Raw genomic sequence first — 18,749 nt, forward strand, 5'->3', positions numbered from 1 at the left:
TTTTTTTTCATTTTATTTATTTTTATTTTTTTATTTTTTTATTTTTGCAGTCCCGCTTGTTCTCCAAATCCACTGTCGTTTCAAGAACTTGGCAAGAGGTAGACTTGCAAAAAAAAAAATTCCACAGCCGTTATTTTTAAAGACTGTTCTGAGACAAAAAGAGAAAAAATAAACAGGAAAAAAACAATAAAAAAAAAGGCCCCAAAATCCTTTTTTGTCCGACTCCTCCTGGGTCTCTGGCCTTCACCCCCCCTCTCTCTCTCTCTCTGTGGGTGTCTGAAACTACGATGGAGTGACTGGCGGTGTGAGCAGTGTGAGCAGTGTGTGCACTCCGGGGTGTAATGGGCCCACGTGCAGCAGCTAACAGAGCAGATTAGTTCATGTTGCCCCTGAGGCTCGTCTCGCCTGCGGCCACAACTCTGTATTTATCTCCAGGACATGACCGCAGGCGCTCTGGGAGCACCCCCCCCCCACACACACACACACTCCTTCTACCCCTGGAGACTCACTACACACAACAGTGAGGACACACAAAAAAAACAAAATTCAAAACCTGAATTCCCTTTTGTTTTTTTTAAAGGACCTACTTTGAAAGAAATTGTGTCTCTGTGCTAATAATTAATGCATTCTGCATGTTTGGGGCTTTAACTAGCGTCTGTGTTGCTGCTGTTGTTGTTGTTGTTGTTGTGTGTAGTACTTTTCGTATCGTCATTAAACACAAAGAAAAATCTACACTATTAATTGCCTGACACAGTTTTACGGCTCCCTGGTTTATTATCCGTGTGAAGAGGATAATGTCCTGCAGAAACTCTGACTGCTCTCTGGTGAACAAGGCAGGAAAAGTAAAAAAAAACAAAAAAAAAACAGCAGGGAATAATTAATAACAAAAATAATTTACAGGCGGATTTAAAGATTCAAAGCAGGCGACTCGTTCAGTGTTTCGCATCAAACTCCAGCTGCATGGGTTCAGTCAGCGTGATTCTGCCTCAGTTAGCAGTAAATAAAGCCCCTCCCCTCGTCCTCGGCCCCGCCCACAGCGCCTCCGGGCCGCCCGGCCCGCGACTGTCACATGATCGCAATCAGCCAACTGGGTCGATGGCATCGATCGTGACGAGGCACGCGGGATCGATCGGGCGTTGCTGGAGACAGAGGCAGTCGTAGCGTCGGCCAGGGGGCGGGGCTAAAGTTTTCCTTCCTTGCCCTGCAAACTCAAACATCCATCCAGCCAATCAGCTCGCTGCTTCTTTAATAAAGCTCAATTACAAGCCAGTCGACTTCAACTGATGGCTGCTGTGCCAGCTCCCTTCAATGGTCGGACGAGTCGGGCTCAGACACACACACACACACAAACACACACACACACAAACACACACACACACACACACACACACGCACACGCACACACCTCGGCAGTGCGTTTGCCTGATTTGTTTCATTTCACCACAGCGCAGTGCAGATGCTTCGCTCCATCCGCCAGCGCTGCGTGATGGATGCTTTCATTCCTCAGATGTCAAGAGATATGGACGTGTGTGTGTGTGTGTGTGTGTGTGTGTGTGTGTGTGTTTGCGTGGGGCGGAGGATTTTGTTTTATGTATTACCAGATAAAACATCCCTCCCGTCCTGTGTAACCTCTGTTGTGATGGTGCTGTAATGAATATCCATAAACCACAGACAGGCATCTGGGCAACACACACACACACACACACACACACACACACACACAAGCGTGCACACGCAGGTAAATGGGCACATTTATGTCAGAGCACTCGGTCACGCACAGGTGCCCTAACATGAATTCTCATAACGGCACAAACGCAGGAATCTGTGCACGTTCACCCATACACACACACACACACACACACACAGACACACGTGCACACACACACACACACACACACACACACATGAATCAAGGGGAATTCACACACAAACAACGCTAATTTGCATTCTGTAAACTCAACCACGCGTACACACACACACACGCACACACGCGTACACACACACATTCCTGCTTTGATCGTGCTTCCAATGAGGATGCCTTTAACGACGGACCGCTGGCTAATGTTTGGCCGCAGCAGCGGAGCGCCGGCCTCCAGGAAATGACTGGTGCCGCTCCAGTTCTCCAGTCGTCCTTCGCTCTGGTCGGGTGGCCGTGCGCGTCTTCGGGGCCAATTGAGCAGCAAACATCTGGCCGTCCTGGAAGTGGCGCCGCCCGTCGTTCCTCCGTCTGCTTCTCCCAAAGGCCTTTGAAGGCACCGCAGCAGTGATGGCTGCGACTCCGCCTCTTGGCTCTCTCATTGATTTATTTTTTGCCGTTGGTTGCTGATGGAACGCCGTCCTGGATCAGGTAAATGTCTGGGTCTGCTGGAGGAAAGTCTCCCTGTTGAACCGGTGCCCTCGGTGCTCCCTGTGGTGGGAGAACTTGGCTTTGTAGGAGCCTGATGAGCACCTGGCCCCAGTCGTTCTTGCAGAAGCTCCTTAAAACTTTCTTCAAACAATTAGAAATGAACTGGTTGTGATTCATCCGTTTTTAGACACATTGCGGACATTGAAAAGGCGGCCAATGCCACGGCTAAAGCTAGCTGGAACCAACCTGATTGGTCAGACTGACGTTGCCTCAGCAAGTCAGTCAGCAGCAGACTGTGACACGTTGGGAAGCAGCAAACTTTCACCGCCGAGGGTAAACTTTCAAAGCAAACGTGCTTACAGGACAAAATAAGAATCCAATTGATGGACGTCTCGAGTCCTGCAGCCATTTGGAGGAAAAAACGGCAAAAAAAACAGAAAAAACAACCGCGTCAGCGTCGTCTGAGTGCGTGGACCGACGTCTGCGGCTCATCTCAGAGCTTTTCCTCTTCGCCGCCTGTCAGCTTCACTCCCACCTTGTTGAGATGGATCGAAAAGACAGGAAAAAAAAAGCCACACAGATCCTGATTCACTCAGCCGACTGTCTGTCTGTCTGTCTGTCTGTCTGTCCTTCTGTCTGGCGGACTGACTGACTGCAGCTGCTGCTGCGGTCGGGTCCAAATTGATGGTCAAGGCACTGGAGGCCGCGCTGATTTCCTCTGAGTGCTTTCTGTTTGTGTTGTTACTTTATTGAAAGGTGCCGCCACAAAGTTGCACAAATAAACAGCGACTGGTTGGATGAAAACGCAGAGAGGGAGAAAAAAAGCCTGTCAGGTTCAGAGAAGCGGCGCTGAGGAGGAGGATGCCTTTATTTATGTGCAGTGGGTTGATGTTGACTTTTTGTTAAAAAATATATATATATACATATTTTTTTTTATCTTTATAACATCCAAACTTGGAGGAGGAGCCATAAAAAATAACATTCCTTTAATAGATTTATGCCAGACTTGAACCCAGAAGGCGTCAAAAGGAAGCTGAAAGTTTTTGTCTTCAGTTGACACACTGAGACTCTTCTTCTTCTTCTTCTTCCTCTTCTTCTCCTCTGTTCGCTGTTCTCAGCACGGCCAGTGATGAACTGGGCGGCCGGCTGGGGAGGGAGGGGGCGGGGGGGGAGGAGCCCGGGGTCGCCTGTCAACTCATTAGCTAATCATTAACTCATCTCATTTGATCATGACCTCATCACCCGCTCCCCTCCTCTCCGCCCCTCCTCTCCACCCCTCCCCCGCGACCCTGCCCGCCAGCTACGCCCACTACAACCTTTGTTGTGGCGGCCGTCTGGGGGCCTGATTTCCTTCAGCTGGCGGTGGCCTGGAAACCAGAACTCCCGTTTCTAAAATGATATTTACGATTGTCGTCGGTGGTGAAATTATATTATTTCTTGGTAATAATTAGCTTTAGCTTCAACTTCAACTCAATTTTTTGGGCATTCTTAAAAAAGAATTGCTTTGTGATGCTTTTCATCATCAAGGATTGGCAGTGTTTCTGACGTTGGGCCGTCGATTGTTTCATATTTGTGGCTCGTTGTTCTCACCTGGACTGAATCAAACTTTCCTCTACGTAAAACCTTCAGTTAAATCAACACTATGACTTAGTGGAAAGAGGTGGGAGAACTTTCCGGATCTTCCGGGTCTTTCCTGGTGTCTGGGCTCCTTTTAAAGGGCTGAACTGAATGAACCACCCCCCCCACACACACACACACACACACACACACACACACCCTCACCCCCCCTTCTTCTTCCTCCTCTCTTATGTCAGCAGCACTCACGCTGTCTTTCTCCGCTTTTCATTCTCTCTCTCTCTCTCTCTCTCTCTCTCTCTCTCTCTCTCTCTCTCTCTCTCTCTCTCTCTCTCTCTCTCTCTCTCTCCCTCTCTCTCTCTCTCCCTCTCTCCTTTTTAGGCCGTTCTTTCGCTCTCCACCCCCCGCCCTCCCTCTCCATCTGCGTTTTCCCCTCTCGACCCGCCAGCCGAGGTAAAGGACTCTCCATCCATCTTCCCTAGCGGCTCTCTGACGCGTCTGGCCGTTAAAATTAAAAAACACACGGACAGGGGTGGGGGAGGGGGGGAAGACAAAGGTTGTTGTTTGCACCTGAAGTGTTTGAGACGCTGCCTGGAAAATGAACGTCATCCATCAAAAAAAAAAAGTTTCTCCCCGTCTGTCTCGTACCAGAGCCCGAGCCAGCTGTCAGTCGGAGGGAGGACGAGGACGACGAGCTCGGCTCCAGACTTATTTTTAAACTTAATATAAGTAAATATTAAGATATCAGCACCGACTGACCAGGCAGGATTTTAGCTTTTTTTTTTAATGGGGAAACTGTGACTGTAACACCACAGTTCAAACGCTTCCACTTCCTGGCGCAGCAGTTTAAAAGCTCCCCAGCCGTCGCCTCCTGCAGGCCCTCACACACACACACACACACACGCACAAAGAAAGGAAAGCATAGTCAGAGGAGGTGAAGAAAGACTGTCCGTCTTCCCCTCCGCTGTTCGTCCACTGCTGAGCTTCCGAGAAGTTTCAGCGTGCCGCTCTGTGAGATTTGCAGTGGGTGGAGCTTCTGACGTGCACGTGTTCTTTTCATGGATGTATTATGAGAACTGGATACCGGACTGGCAATATGGCTGTACGCAGATTTTTCCCAGTGGCCACTCAAGGTACTGCAAAGCAGTTTTCCCACACATAAAGACGACTGTGACCTGAAAAGCGATTCATAGCAAATCTTTCTATTGTAGATTTTTCAGTGACAGCCTTTTCGTCGTTTAGAAAATGATTAACGTACTGCTGTGTCTCAACTCGTTCTAATTGGCCAAATAGATCACGTGAGTTAAAGAGGCATGGTGGGAAGTGACGCTACTGCGCATGCCGATTAATGTGGAAGTCAAAAACTTTATTGGCGTCCTGGCTGGGTGAGCAACTCCATTGAAATGAATGGGTCGCCATTTTGGACTCTGGTTCTGGTTCTTTTTCCATCTGTGCTGGAACATGTTTCCTCGACATGAGGAGCGCAAAAAGGTGACAAAACTCTGCGTCGGTTTGCTGTTTTCTGCGTCAGTTTTTTTTTTTTTTTTTTTCAATTATTGCCAATTTTCCCACTTCAGGCTGAAAGGTTTCAGGTTGGACTTTAGTGCCAGCCTCCTTCTCTCTCTCCTCCTTCAGCATCGATCCACTCGCTCGCCCGCCTGCCCGCCCGCCCGCCCGCTGCCAGGTCGCTCTCTGCAGCCATCACTTCCTGCTGTCATAAACAGAAAAGCAGCGCAGGCCATTTTCTGTGATCAGGAAGAAATAAAAAAAGGCAGAAGACTGATGGCGGTGGCGACGGCGGCAGCTCTCAAACTGAGATTTAGCGATGTGGATGCTGGAGACGGGGGAAAGAAGCTTTTTGGACGACAATAAAAAAAAGAAGTTGAGCTCTCTGCTCTCTTCTGCTCGTCGTCCTGAATTTAAGTGTCCTTTGTTTTTTTTTGTTTTTCTTTGTTTTATGTTTTGGTGCCGCGTATGTCTCCTATCCCCCAAATACACATAGAAACCTGTGAGGGCACCGGCAGGACTAATTATGGACAACAATAACCACACAAACACACATACACGCACACACACACACACACACACACGACTGCATAAGAAATTCTGTTGCACTCGGCCGCTGCCGGAGTAAATCAGTGCGACAGACTCGAGGGTGAGGTGGCGAATACGATTATTTTGCGGCGCGAGGAGGGAACGGGCCGCCCAGTCGTTAGACGGCACCATCCGTCCCCACGGCGGGAGGCTGGATGTGCGGGGCGAGCCGCTGCGTGCCGGGGACGGAGGTGCTGGAAGGTTCCGCAGGCGGAGGAGGTGGGCGATCGGGGGTCGTTCCGAGGCGGAGGCGGAGCCCGGAGGACGACTGGATGTGTTCAGAGACAGAAAGTTGCCCCGAAGATGAGACGACACGTCTGAGAGCCGGCGATCGGTGGAGTGGCTTTGTGTCTCTCGGAGGAAAACAACGGGGTGTTTTTGTTTATTTGTTGTTTTACAACTTTTTTTAGATTTTGGTCCGCAGAGCTTCTGTCTGCACTGCAGCGCCCCCGACAGGAAACAGGAGGTCAGGGAGGAAAAGAGGGAATCTGGGAGACAGAAAAAGACGTGCGACGGTTCCGAAGAACTTCTCGCTGACATGTTGAGTCAGCAGAGGATCGAAAACTACTCGACCGTGAAGTTCCAGAGCTGGGAGCAATTTCAGGGTTCACTCTGAGAACTTAGAACCGGGCCGCACGTGATCTCAAAAGTCCAGAAAGCATCAACAGAGTAGCTGTTGCCGATGATTGATGGACGATCGCATCATCAGACAGACACATTTTTTCACACGTTTTACACGTCCGTTAGCTGGACACACACAAGCGTCTGAGATTTTCCGACGTGTGCGTTTCTGCACGTGTGCGTGTATCACAACGCATTAAACGAAATAAACAGCAGCATCAAGAACGTCAAGCAGACGAGCCGTGAATGAAACACAACACAACATGGCAGCACGCCGGCACACGCCAGCGCAGCCTGTGGCGCCGTGCGCAGCTTCATGGCTGATTTGCATCCCATTAGTGGAAGCAAAGTGGGAGGGAAACAAGCGCAGCGTGAAGCCGGACGGGGGGTTGGAAGGAAGCTGATTGCCATTTTTTTTCCTCCCCAGAAATGATCACACGAGCGTTAAAATACCAAACCAGCGCTATTTATCTCTCCTGGTGCAAGAAACCACCAGTTAGTGACGTTTGAACTGTTCCCACACGGGGGCCCTTTTCTCTCTGTGTGGGCGTGGCCTCTCCCCTGGCTCCTCCCCCTACAGTCCACAGCCATTCTCATCAGAAATCTAAGTAAATTCTCTGTTGGCGTGAATGTGAGCGACAGGATGCTGACAGAAATATAAAATACATCGAAATTTCGCTGCAAATCCCAGTTGAGCTTCTTGACGGTTGGCATCAGATTCACTTGTTGCAGCTCTGAAGCCTGCAGTGTGCAGCTGGTGTCGCGACAGGTTCAGCCTCTATGCTGTGGGGGTGTGATTGGGAGCGTTTCTGCATTTGTGGTAAAAAAAAAAAAAAAGAAAGAAACAAAAGAAAGAAAAGTCAGTGGGGAATTTGTCATTCATTATCATTTCCCTCACTAAAAGACCAAATTACTTCCTCTCCAAATTAAAAACCCCAAACTTCAGTTTTATACAACCAGCCCTTGGATTTGCTCTCTGATTGTGTCTTTCTAAAGGTGGCGCAGCTGAAGAGAGAAGCCTCAGTGCTGCTGCTGCTGCAGTAGTGTGTGGAGTGTGAGGGGGAGGTTCACGGTGCAACAACACTGTGCTGGAATGCGTTTGTGGAGATTATTAAAGAGCCGTGTGTGTGTCTGTGGCGCAGCCCCGCAGGGCTTCGCTCTCAGCCGCTGATCCCCACACTCATCCATTCTTCTTTTATCCCCCCCGGTTCACACCAGCCGCCACCACCACACGGCTAAACTGTCCGTCCTGGACTGCAGCCGCTTTATATTGGCAGTGAAGGAGGTTTGATTGCCTGCAGGTGGCCTGATTGCAGGTGGCCAACAGGTCTGAAGGTGAGCAGCGGCTCTGGCTCCGCCCAGTCCTGCTTAGCTCCGCCCAGCTCCGCCCAGCCCTGCCCAGGTCCACAACAACTTGCAGCCAACAGGACAAACGGCCACTAGGGGGAGGTGAAAACAGTGCAGAAGATCAGAATCCTGTCTGGAGGAGACGTAAAGTGGAGTTTGATGAGCCAGTGACTCCAAGCGAGACATTAAATCAGAGGAGACGTAAACCTGCTAACTGCAGCGAGCACGTCGCTGAGAGCTTGTTGATGTTGCCGGGGAGGAGGGGAGGGGGCGGGGTAGCAGGAATTGCTGCAGGGTTTTTTCTTTTTAATGTATTTCAAACGCGACCTCAGTCATCAGTTCCAGTACTTCTAATCCCGGGTTCAGGGCCTCGCAATTTGGACCAAAAATTGAACTTCCAGGCAAGAAAAATAGACTCGGCGTATGAAATTGGAGGAGCTGATGAGGTGCTGAAAGCCTCTTATGAATTCAGGTATGTGTGCACGCAGCCCCGCACAGGCGGGGTGTGTGTGTGTGTATGTGTGTGGAAACACTGCAGGAGCAGCACAGATGGATGGACGGATGGATGGATGGATGGATGATGGGGTGGAGGACTACAACAGGACGGGTCGGAGACTTTGGAAGAAATTGTCTTTTGCTGTGATTTCATCGGACGGTGTAGCAACAAAAAGTCAATAGATTTAATGGAGTCGGGTGGTGTGGTGTGGGGGTGAGAGGCTGGCAGAGGCAGCGGGAGGGGGTGATGGCCGGGAGGGGAAAGACAGAAAGAGACTGTTATACTACAGAGATCAATTACCGGCCGCTGTGAGTTATGGTATTTGCTGCGCCGGGTGCCATGCGGCTTTATTGCACTGGGACGGAGAGAAAAGGGAAATGATGAACCACACAGAGAGGAGGGAGAAATTGAGGGGAACGAAGCCGAGAGGGAGAGCCGGGGAGGCATCGAGAGCATCGGCGGAGGAAGGAGGAAGAGGAGTTTGGAGAGATAGTGGAGGGGGGGAGGAGGAGGAGGGGGAGTGGGGGAGGAGAGGCAGGAGCTTGGGGCTCCGTCTTCACTCTCCCCCCTCCTCCTCCTCCTCCTCCTCCTTTCTGCTTGTCTTGCACTTTCAAGCATGGAGCCCATTAAAGTGGATGACAGTGTAACTCACCACTGATAATGAACACACACCCATCCAGAGGGAGAGAGAGAGAGAGAGAGAGAGAGAGAGAGAGAGACCCCCGATTCTCAGAAAGACTCGGTTGGACTCGTTTATGATGTGCAAGTCTGATCCGACTCAGCCGCTGAGCCGTTCGCAAGTGAGAAAGGAGCCGCAACTGGGACGGTGGGGAGACAAAAGGAAAAAGATAAAGATTTATCTGAGGAATAATGATGCTGCGTTGAAAGAAAATAGGATTCAGACCTCGTCATTGATTTGCTGCCTGAAAGGAAATAAAATGCCAATACGTTTTTTTTTTAAAGATTAGACGCTGACATCTGTCAAAACAGCGGCGGCCTCTAATGGTCTCTGAGACGGCTGATGATCACGCCAGCGCAGGATGTTTCCTTTTTTTTTCTTTTTTTCTCCTCCGTGTCTCTGTCCATCGTGAGATTATTCAGAATTCATCCTTTAATTCTGAGAACATCAAAGATCTTTTTTTTATTGTCCTCTGTGAATCAACAAGCGAGTTCGTAGAGAAAAAAAAAAACCTGAATTCAGCAGCTGTGCGTGTTTTCTGTGTTCAAGTTGAAATGAGATGAGAGTGGAGATGGAAGTGTTTGACACTGATGTGTCAACTCAGACTAAGAGACAAAATTAGGGGCGTTTAATTTCTTCACTCGCGTACTTGTGAAGAACGTGAAAACCAAATGATTCCAGTCCTCGCATCAGTTCAGACCTCCAGGAATTATACTGTGACACAGCTGCTGACTGTATTTAACACTGAAGCATGTGGCTGTCACATGTCAACGATGATGTACTTGAATTAATTAATTAATTATATCTTTGTTTTTGTTCCCTGTGAATTGTCAGTATGAATATATGGCCATTAGAGGCACAGTTCTGTTGCTTCCAGCTGCTTCTTCACCCGATCAGAACCTCCTGCACATAAACAGAGAGCGAGAGAGAGAGAGAGAGCGAGAGAGCAAGAGAGAGAGAGAGAGAGAGAGAGAATGAACATTTCAACAGGGCGAACGATAAAAAAAAAAAAAATGTGTCGCTTAATGTATTTTTTCCTCCATTAAGTCTCCAGAATGTTCTGTTCTCTATCTATTATTTTCCCCACCAAATAACAACAGTAGGTGTTCAATAAGAGAGAGCCTTGAACCAGATTTGATCCGCAGGACGGATTTGAAGAGTCCAAAGTTAGGAAGCTTTAAACAGGCACCCAAAAGGCCATTAAAGGGGGCGGAGCTGAAGGACAGATGGCAGAGCGGAGCGACGGGAGGAAACAGGAGACACCAGAGAGGGAGAGAGAGGGATGGATAATGATGATGAAGGAGGAGGGGGAGGGAGGGGGAGGGGGCTAATGATTGGACGACATCCAGAAGCAAACAGATACAACAGAGAAGCCGAGGATGCTGGAGAAAACAAGGAGAGAGTGGAGCCAGTGGGAGGAGAGGATGAGACAAATATCCAAGGAGGCGGGGGGGGGGGTACACAAGGTCAGGGTTCGACCCCGCGGTGTCCCGTGGTAATTGAAAATTAGTCGGGGGGGACAGCAGAGTGGGGTGGGCGGGGCTTAGCAGCACTGCAGGAAACAGGCGACACCATAATCAATTAGAGGCCCAATCGGAAACATGATGCTCCAGGAGGGGGGGGGTATATGGGGGGTGACTGCCCCCCCACCCCTCTCCAGCAGGCCTCCAGATGGCCCCCAGCCCCCCGACACGACCAGGACCCGGTCAGTGTGTTTGTGTGTGTGTGTGTGCGCCTGTGTGACAATACCATCTGCCAGGAGTGCACAGGGAGTTCAAGTGATGCATTCAGTGGCAGTGGCGGATGTCTGAACTACACCGTGTGTGCGTGTGCGTGTGTGTGTGTGTGTGTGTGTGTGTCTTGTTTGTAGAAGGACGTCTTGTTTGTCTGATGATGACATCACACACACTGAAACACGCACAAACATATACATATATTTATTCAGAGCTTTTCCAGTGCACACACACACACACACACACACACACACACACACACACACACACACACACACACACACACACACAGGTGATAGCGTGCAGGTGCTCTGGTTGTTGACGTCGCTGAACCTTCCTTCCAGTTGTGTCTTCTTCTTCTTCTTCTTCTTCTTCTTCTTCTTCCTCTGCTCCAGGTTTTTGAGTTTAAGTTCTTCTTCTTCCTCCACACTCCAGAACAGCGTCAGTCGGCAGAACCTCCGTCGACTGAGTGAAAACGGGCAAAGTGGGAAAATGAGCCATAGATGTGTGAAGATGGCTTCTCTTATTTATTTATTTATTTAGAGGCAAACTCTAAATGCAGCGAGCGACAAAACCCAAAGTTATAGTTCAGACGTTTAACATTCATCACCCCTGATTTATTTATTTATTTATTTATTTATTTATTCAAAGTGATGCAGTCTGGAGTAAAAGTTTGGAAAAAGTTGGATGGTTTTCAAAGATTGCACAGTATTTTTCACGGTTTTGGCAGCAGCAGCAGCAGCCAGGGTTTGCACTGTGTGTGTGTGTGTGTGTGCGTGTGTGCGTGTGTGTGTGTGTGTGAGAAAGACGATCCATCTTGTCATCTGTCGGCATGTGGTGGGAGCGCTGGGTGAAATACCAGACGTGAAAGGAAAAACTGTAACAGGATGCAAAGTCCCCGAAACGCAAAAAAAAAAAAAGAAAGAAAAAATCTGCATAATCAGAATTATCATTTAAGAGAGAAATTGAAGCAAAAAAGCTGAAAAAAAATTAGGCTTAGAGCAGTAAAGGCAAAACCGCTTCCTGTGTCAGAGTCACGACATCGCGACACTAAACTTGAGTCCGTCAGTGATTAAAAAAAAAAAAGTTTTCTTTTTCGCACTTTGCCGCTCAGTGATTGACAGACGGCCGACAGGTGGAGGGGAAGAGGGTTTGAGGGGGCGGGGCTGAGGAGGAGGCACAGCGGAGGCGCAGGAGTTGGGAGTTGGGAAGAAGTTTTTTTTGGGCGAGCAAGCGAGGAGGGGAGAGAGAGAGAGAGAGAGAGAGCGGTGGGAGGACGGCGGCGCCACCAGCTGCTTGACAGACGCGCTAACGACCGTCTTTATATGCAAACGCCTCCTGCGGCAGGACGGCGGCTGTTTCCTCCTCAAATCACACTGTTTGCTTTGGTCTTGTCACGCTGCTCACTCCTTTTTCATTATTTTGTCGGTGATTTCGGAGCGGCGATATTCGTGTCAGTCAAGCGAAAAAAAAATTAAATGTTTCCCGCGCTGCTCGGATGTCATCTTTAAGATCAGCCGATCGAACTTTAAGCTAAAGCGATTCTGTCGTAATTGACGGGAAAAGGCAAATATTTGGGTTTTGAAGCAGTGGTTGGTGGACTCCTGCTGCCCGGCAACAGATGGAGTGGCGTCAGATCGAGGGGAACATGTGATTGGCCGGCAGCTCAGGTATTAAACTCTGAAGCCGAGCCAATCAAATCTTCTTATCAGACGCTAATAATGAAAAAAAGCAACTGGATTTGAACCCGGTGGCATTCCGTCCATGGATGAAGACGTAGGAGAGAGAGAGTAGCTGCTCTACAAAAGAAGAAGAAGAAGAAGAAGAAGCGCAGCAAGACGTAACTAAGATGCTGCTAGCTAGAAGTTAGCACGGTGCTACCGTAGCGACAGTTTAAGCAGCGTCGGAACTCAGGGCTTTTCACTGGACTGGTGCTGGCAGCAGCGTTGCCAAATGACTGTGAATCAAAGAGTTACTATGAAATAGTTTTTAATAAACTGTGTCCTCCACCAGTGAACCACTGACTCACAGACCCTCGAACGCAAACCCTCTTCTGCTTTGTTGCGTTGCCAGAGATCAACAACAACGGGGACGACACAAATTTTAGCCGCGGAGAAGCTTCATTAACTTGCGCACACAGTTCAACGCCGTGGACTCTGTATGTTTGTCACGCCGGCTTCACCCACATTTTAATTGGGTCTCGTTAGAGGGAGAGAAAAAAAAAACACAAAAAAAAAAATGCTGTTGCTGCTGCTTTTGCTGCAGCGTTTCCAGGCTCTGAAACGCTGCAGTCGACTTGCGCGGGGGGGGGGGGGGGGGGGGGGGCAGAAGTGGGAGAAAATGTTAATTGATCGCGGAAAGAGGACAAGGCCGGCAATTAGTGCGAGCTGATAGATGACCAGGGGGAGGGGGTCGGGGGGAGGAGGTGAGGAGGTGAGGGCTGGGGGGGTGGGGGGGGGTTCTGGGGGATCTGGACTCTGACGACTGGAAGAGACACACAAACACACCAGGAGACACACGAGCCGACACAGACCCGCAAAGAGCGTGTGACTCGGGACGAAGCAGGAAGAGAGTCTGCAAATTAGTCCCCTTGTTAGCGTGCACACACACACACACACACACACACACACACACACACACACACACACACACACACACACACACACGCACACACGGGCTAACTGGACATCAAACCAAGCAAACAAGCGGGGAGGCGTGTAGCTCTGCAGCTTAACGATTAAAAAACATCCTTTGACTCTCACTCAATTCCTCTTTATTGATCCTCACTGGTCACCGATCGGTTTACATGCATTTTATGTGAACTCATGGAAACCTTTTGTGTGTGTGTGTGTGTGTGTGTGTAGGAGAGCCGGCCGTGGCCCGGGAGAACAACTGCCTGAACGCCGCCAAGGCCTGCAACCTGAACGACACGTGCAAGAAGTACCGCTCGGCCTACATCAGCCCCTGCACCAGCCGCGTGTCCACCGCCGAGGTCTGCAACAAGAGGAAGTGCCACAAGGCACTGCGGCAGTTCTTCGACAAGGCAAGCAAGGACGAGCGAGAGAGAGAGAGAGAGAGAGAGAGAGAGAGAGAGAGAAAGACACACACACACACACACACACACACACACACACACACACACACACACACACACACACACACACACACACACACGCACATGCTGAGGGTTTTTCAATTCAGTCGGTAGACACAAAAGATGTTCTGCCCAGAAGTTGCACACGATTCTCACTGATGTCGTTCGAGCGTAGTGCCACCTTGTGTCTGGCTGCAGTAATCCACGCCGCTGCAGAAAAGGTTTTTAACCCACCCCCCACCCCCCCTACTCACTCCGTCCCTCCTACTACTATCACCCTCACCTCTCAGGTCCCCCCGAAGCACAGCTACGGGATGTTGTTCTGCTCCTGCCCGGTCAGCGACCAGACCGCCTGCTCCGAGCGGCGCCGCCAGACCATCGTGCCCGTCTGCTCCTACGAGGAGAAGCTGAAGCCCAACTGCCTGGAGCTGCAGGCCTCCTGCAAGACCAACTACATCTGCAGGTGGCACAACTTGAACTTTTGAACACTTTTCCCTGAGTTTTAACGTTGTAGTCCAAGACCAAGACCTCATCGAGGCCAGGGAGTATCGAGATCCAGACAAGACCAAGACACTTGGGGTTCGAGACCAAGACTTTATATATCAAAGAAAAGAAATAAAAATGAAACTGAAAAAAAAAAACCTTAAGAAGTGGTCTGGATACACAGACCACTCTCCAGAACTGCAACACTGCTCTGTGGTGTCTGTTCGCATGGTAGCAGCGCGCTAAGCTAAGCTAACACTTCTCCTGAGGCCAAAGAAATAGTGTCAATATGCAACAGGTGGTCGGGACCCCGGTGCACCGCTGGAGGTTCGGGTCACTCTGGTCTGAGACTCACTGTGTCCTGTGTGTTTGCCTTTCAGGTCCCGACTGGCCGACTTCTTCGTCAACTGCCAGCCGGAGCCTCGCTCGCTGTCAGGCTGCCTGAAGGAGAACTACGCCGACTGCCTGCTGGCCTACTCGGGTCTGATTGGTGGGTGAATTGCTGCCATTGGTCGGCCTCGCCTCCGAGACTTTGTCTCTGAAAGACTCTGTTGATTACGACTCTTCGAAAGGAAACAGTCCAGAGTTCTGCAGCATTTCTGTTTTGTTTTTTTAATCCCAGAAATCACATTGCAGAAATAAGAGTTTGTATTTTTGAAACGTCTGATTCTTCCCTCTGTGAAGTGTCTGTTTCTTGTACGTAAAACTGGAGGGGAAATGACTAAAATACGGTTATGAAAAATGTTTGGAGGCCAAACCGATCAGATATAAACTTTCGAGCTTGAAGGAAGTTTGTTGTTATTTTTGTTGTGGAAGAGCAACGAGGTGAAAATCGACTTTGGTCATTTTTTATGTATATGTGTATATATATATATATATATATATATACATATATCTTCATTCCTTCTATAAATCACAGGAAGACAAGCATCCGTGACCCTTTTTTGGATTTAAAACAAATTTGGAGGAGCTCAGAGCCTGACCAGAACCGCGACATTTGGATTTTTATTCCCCGATTTTTCTTTCAGCACGTCGAACTTGACGTGGGGATTGACGGTAAAACAAGGCGGGTGTAATGCAGGAATTAGTCACGTCCCAAAACCCCAGTCGGTCTGAATCACCGTTCGGGCTGCTGGAACTCCACCCTGCGATGCAACACGTGGTCACCAGGGCGGCGAGCTGTCAGAGGGCGGTTCCCAAATCGGACCAGACCAAACCTCCCCTCCCCCCCACACCCTCCATCGCCATCACCCCTCCTCCTCTTCCTCCTCCTGCTGCTGCTGCTGCTGCCTGCTCCAAAACAAAGTGCTCTCCGCTTCTGGAGCTCGGCCAGCAGCGAGGGGCGATCCATCGGGGGGGGTGAGAAACCACTGACTGAAGCTGTTTTCTTTCCTTCTCTTCGCGGTGGAGAAAAAGCCAATTCTTCACTTTGGCTCCTCTGCATTCTGCTTCCCGCAGAGCCTGCAGGCCGCCACGCTGTGGAGGAGCCGGCGGAGGAAACCAGCCGTCGGATCATAAAACTGGTTTCCCGCTGCGTCGCCGTGATTGGAGTCGTTTCAGAGGAGCTCAAACACCTTCATTGTTCTCCGTCACGGCGGATTAAAAGCTTCATTCAGCCCAAAAATTTGTCATTTCGCCCATTTGACCTGTTGGAGTTTTGTTCAAAACGCTCCCAATTCCTACTTTCCCATTGCCGAGGCGACAGGAAGCCTCTGCAGTCACATTTGACACCAGCGTGAAGTTTTTAGCTAAAATATCGACTGCAGGGAGCCTGAAGTGGTCCTATGGCTGCCGGAAGAAAAACGTTCCAAAGCGGTTTGGACTGTTGAGTCGTCCAGACTGGAGTGGGTTGGAGGGTTCTGGGGGTTGGAAGTTTTTCTTGTCAATCAGAAATCCAAAAATGTTTGAAAATCTCCATGTTTGAACCTCCAGTGTTGGGCAGAATGTCCCTTTTGGGTTCACCAGTTGAACGCCCAGTTCTGAGGTCTCTCTCTCTCTCTCTCTCTCTCCCCCCTGCACCACAGGCACCGTGATGACGCCCAACTACCTCCGCTCGCCCAAGATCAGCGTGTCGCCCTACTGCGACTGCAGCAACACCGGCAACAACAAGGACGAGTGCGACAGGTTCTCCGATTTCTTCACCGAGAACACCTGCCTCCGTGAGTCAGCCCACCTCCCCTCCCCTCCACTCCACTCCCCCCACTGCACCTCACTTCCCCCACACACACGCACACATCCATCAAGCTCCGCCCCCTCATCCGCATCACACGGAATGACGTCTGTTCCTGTCGGCATTCTGAGTAAAAATACCCCTTCGGCACAGTCAGTGTGTGTGTGTGTGTGAGTGTGTGTGTGTGTGTCTGTGTGTCTAAAAGCTGCTGCTCCAGATTCCAGACACAAAGTGGCTTTTCCCTTTTGTTTCCTCCACTCGACTCTTTCAGAGGCGTTAATTAAACAGTCCGGCTTAAAATGTGCGCACACTCAGACAAAACGTGTCACACACACACACACACACACACACACACACACACACACACACACACACACACACACACACAATCAGAGCAGCTAAGAACTGGATTCAGACTGTAATCAGAGCTGATTTGGTCCCCTTTTGTTTTGATTGCACTGGTGTGAAATCAGAGATTCTGTCCTCTGTTGATTTGCTCAGAGAGGTCAGGAAAAAAGAAAAGAAAAAAAATATATGTTCTTTTTCTTTTTTTGGACAATGTTGTTTATGATTGTTCCAAAAACAAATGATGATGAACATCAAATTAAAAAAGAAAGGTTCCCTTCTGTTGTCATTGGCTGAACAAACTGGAGCAGTAGATTCAGGCTCGGCTTTATCTACGCTGGTTAAAAAAAAGAAAAAAAAAGAAAAGAAAATTGTCAGGGAAAATGCATCTCACACGATGGTGTGAAAAATGCAGATTGACGTTTGTTTGTTTTATTTTTTTATTTTTTTGGCCTTTTCACAAGTCAAAAATCTCCAATATTCAGTCATTAAATCGAATAAAAAGAAGAAACTCTGTTTCCCTTTTGGCTCTCCGTCCGCTAGTTGTGTCACCACTGACACACACACACACACACACACACACACACACACACACACACAAATGCGTATATTTATTCTGAGCTCTTCCAGCGCAATGACATTTCTGGAATTTGGTAGTGAATAAGCAAAGGTCACACACACAGCGCAACACAATCACGATGCCGGCAACTTTACACGGCGACAGCAGGTGGGAGGTGTGAGGAGAAACGTTCAGATAAAGGACACGTGTGCGTGGGTGAAGGTTGAAGCGATGTTTGTTGAGCCGTGTTAAATGTTTCCCGGGATGAGCCGCAGATTAGCATCTGTGTGTGTGAGCTCGTTGCCGTGGTTTCATTGTTGCCGCGGACGCACTCGTGTAAGCCTTTTTAATCGGGACAACAAACAGTTATGGATGCTGTGGCAACGTCGCTCACCTTCACTTCCTCTCCTCCAAGTTGAGGAGAGCTGGAGTTCATCCAGTAATCACACCTTGGTGGGAGGAGAAATAGTTTTGTTTAAAAAAAAGAAAAAGAAAACAATTGCGTCATTCCTGCAGAATCACTCAGTTTTAAGTTGAAAACAGGTCCAGTTCTGGTGAAGCTGCCAATGCTAACACCATGCTAATGTCTTTAGCAGCAGCACTGCTGCCGCTCTTTATGAGCTTTGCGGTCTTCTTCTGTGGTTTTGGACTTGGCATCCATAAAGGAAGCTGAGTGAAAACAATCGCCTGCCGGATGTCGGCAAGGCGGACGAGCGGAAAATCACAAATCTGCGAGTTAAAGCCAAAGAAACTTCCACATCTGTGAGTTTGCTAAATACCCCCCCTCCTCCGCCGCCGCCACACACACACACACACACACACACACACACACACACACACACACACACACACATATTTACGGCCCTGCACACATGAAGCTAAATGTTCCAGCGGGGTTAAAGAGGCTTTTATGCAGATCAGCCGTAACTTTTGGGGGTCACGCCCCCTGCTGTCGGAGGGAAGAATGTGATTAGTTCCAACCAGGAGGCCTGCTCCAGCTCCCCTCCAGTGTGTGTGTAAATGTGTGTTTATGCGTGTTTGTGTGTGTGTGTGTGTGTGCGCATATGCTCCACTTCAAAGCTGCGGCGAGCGGCCTATTAATAGGGCCGCTAATGGAGGCTAATGGTAAATAGCCACATCAGCACTCAAGCTTTTGACTGCCTGCTGAATTTATAATGTCGGGAGGTGATAACAAAAGCCGAGCAG

At 49.4% G+C, this 18,749-nt stretch overlaps 1 protein-coding gene across 2 annotated transcripts in view; it reads left to right on the forward strand.

Annotated features, from left to right (window-relative positions):
- The window catches only part of gfra1a (gdnf family receptor alpha 1a), a 55,296-nt gene that overhangs the window by 29,675 nt on the left and 6,872 nt on the right, over window positions 1-18,749 (forward strand). For both annotated transcript variants that reach the window (XM_076042988.1, XM_076042989.1), the window contains 4 exons: window positions 13,757-13,935; window positions 14,277-14,449; window positions 14,850-14,959; window positions 16,494-16,628. In XM_076042988.1, coding sequence (XP_075899103.1) covers window positions 13,757-13,935; window positions 14,277-14,449; window positions 14,850-14,959; window positions 16,494-16,628 — 597 coding nt within the window. The remainder of the gene's footprint in view (window positions 1-13,756; window positions 13,936-14,276; window positions 14,450-14,849; window positions 14,960-16,493; window positions 16,629-18,749) is intronic.

Source organism: Nelusetta ayraudi, unplaced genomic scaffold (genome assembly GCF_046127955.1).
Source record: "Nelusetta ayraudi isolate G7.1 ecotype Tasmania unplaced genomic scaffold, CSIRO-AGI_Nayr_v1 ptg000072l, whole genome shotgun sequence".
Lineage (NCBI taxonomy): Eukaryota > Metazoa > Chordata > Actinopteri > Tetraodontiformes > Monacanthidae > Nelusetta > Nelusetta ayraudi.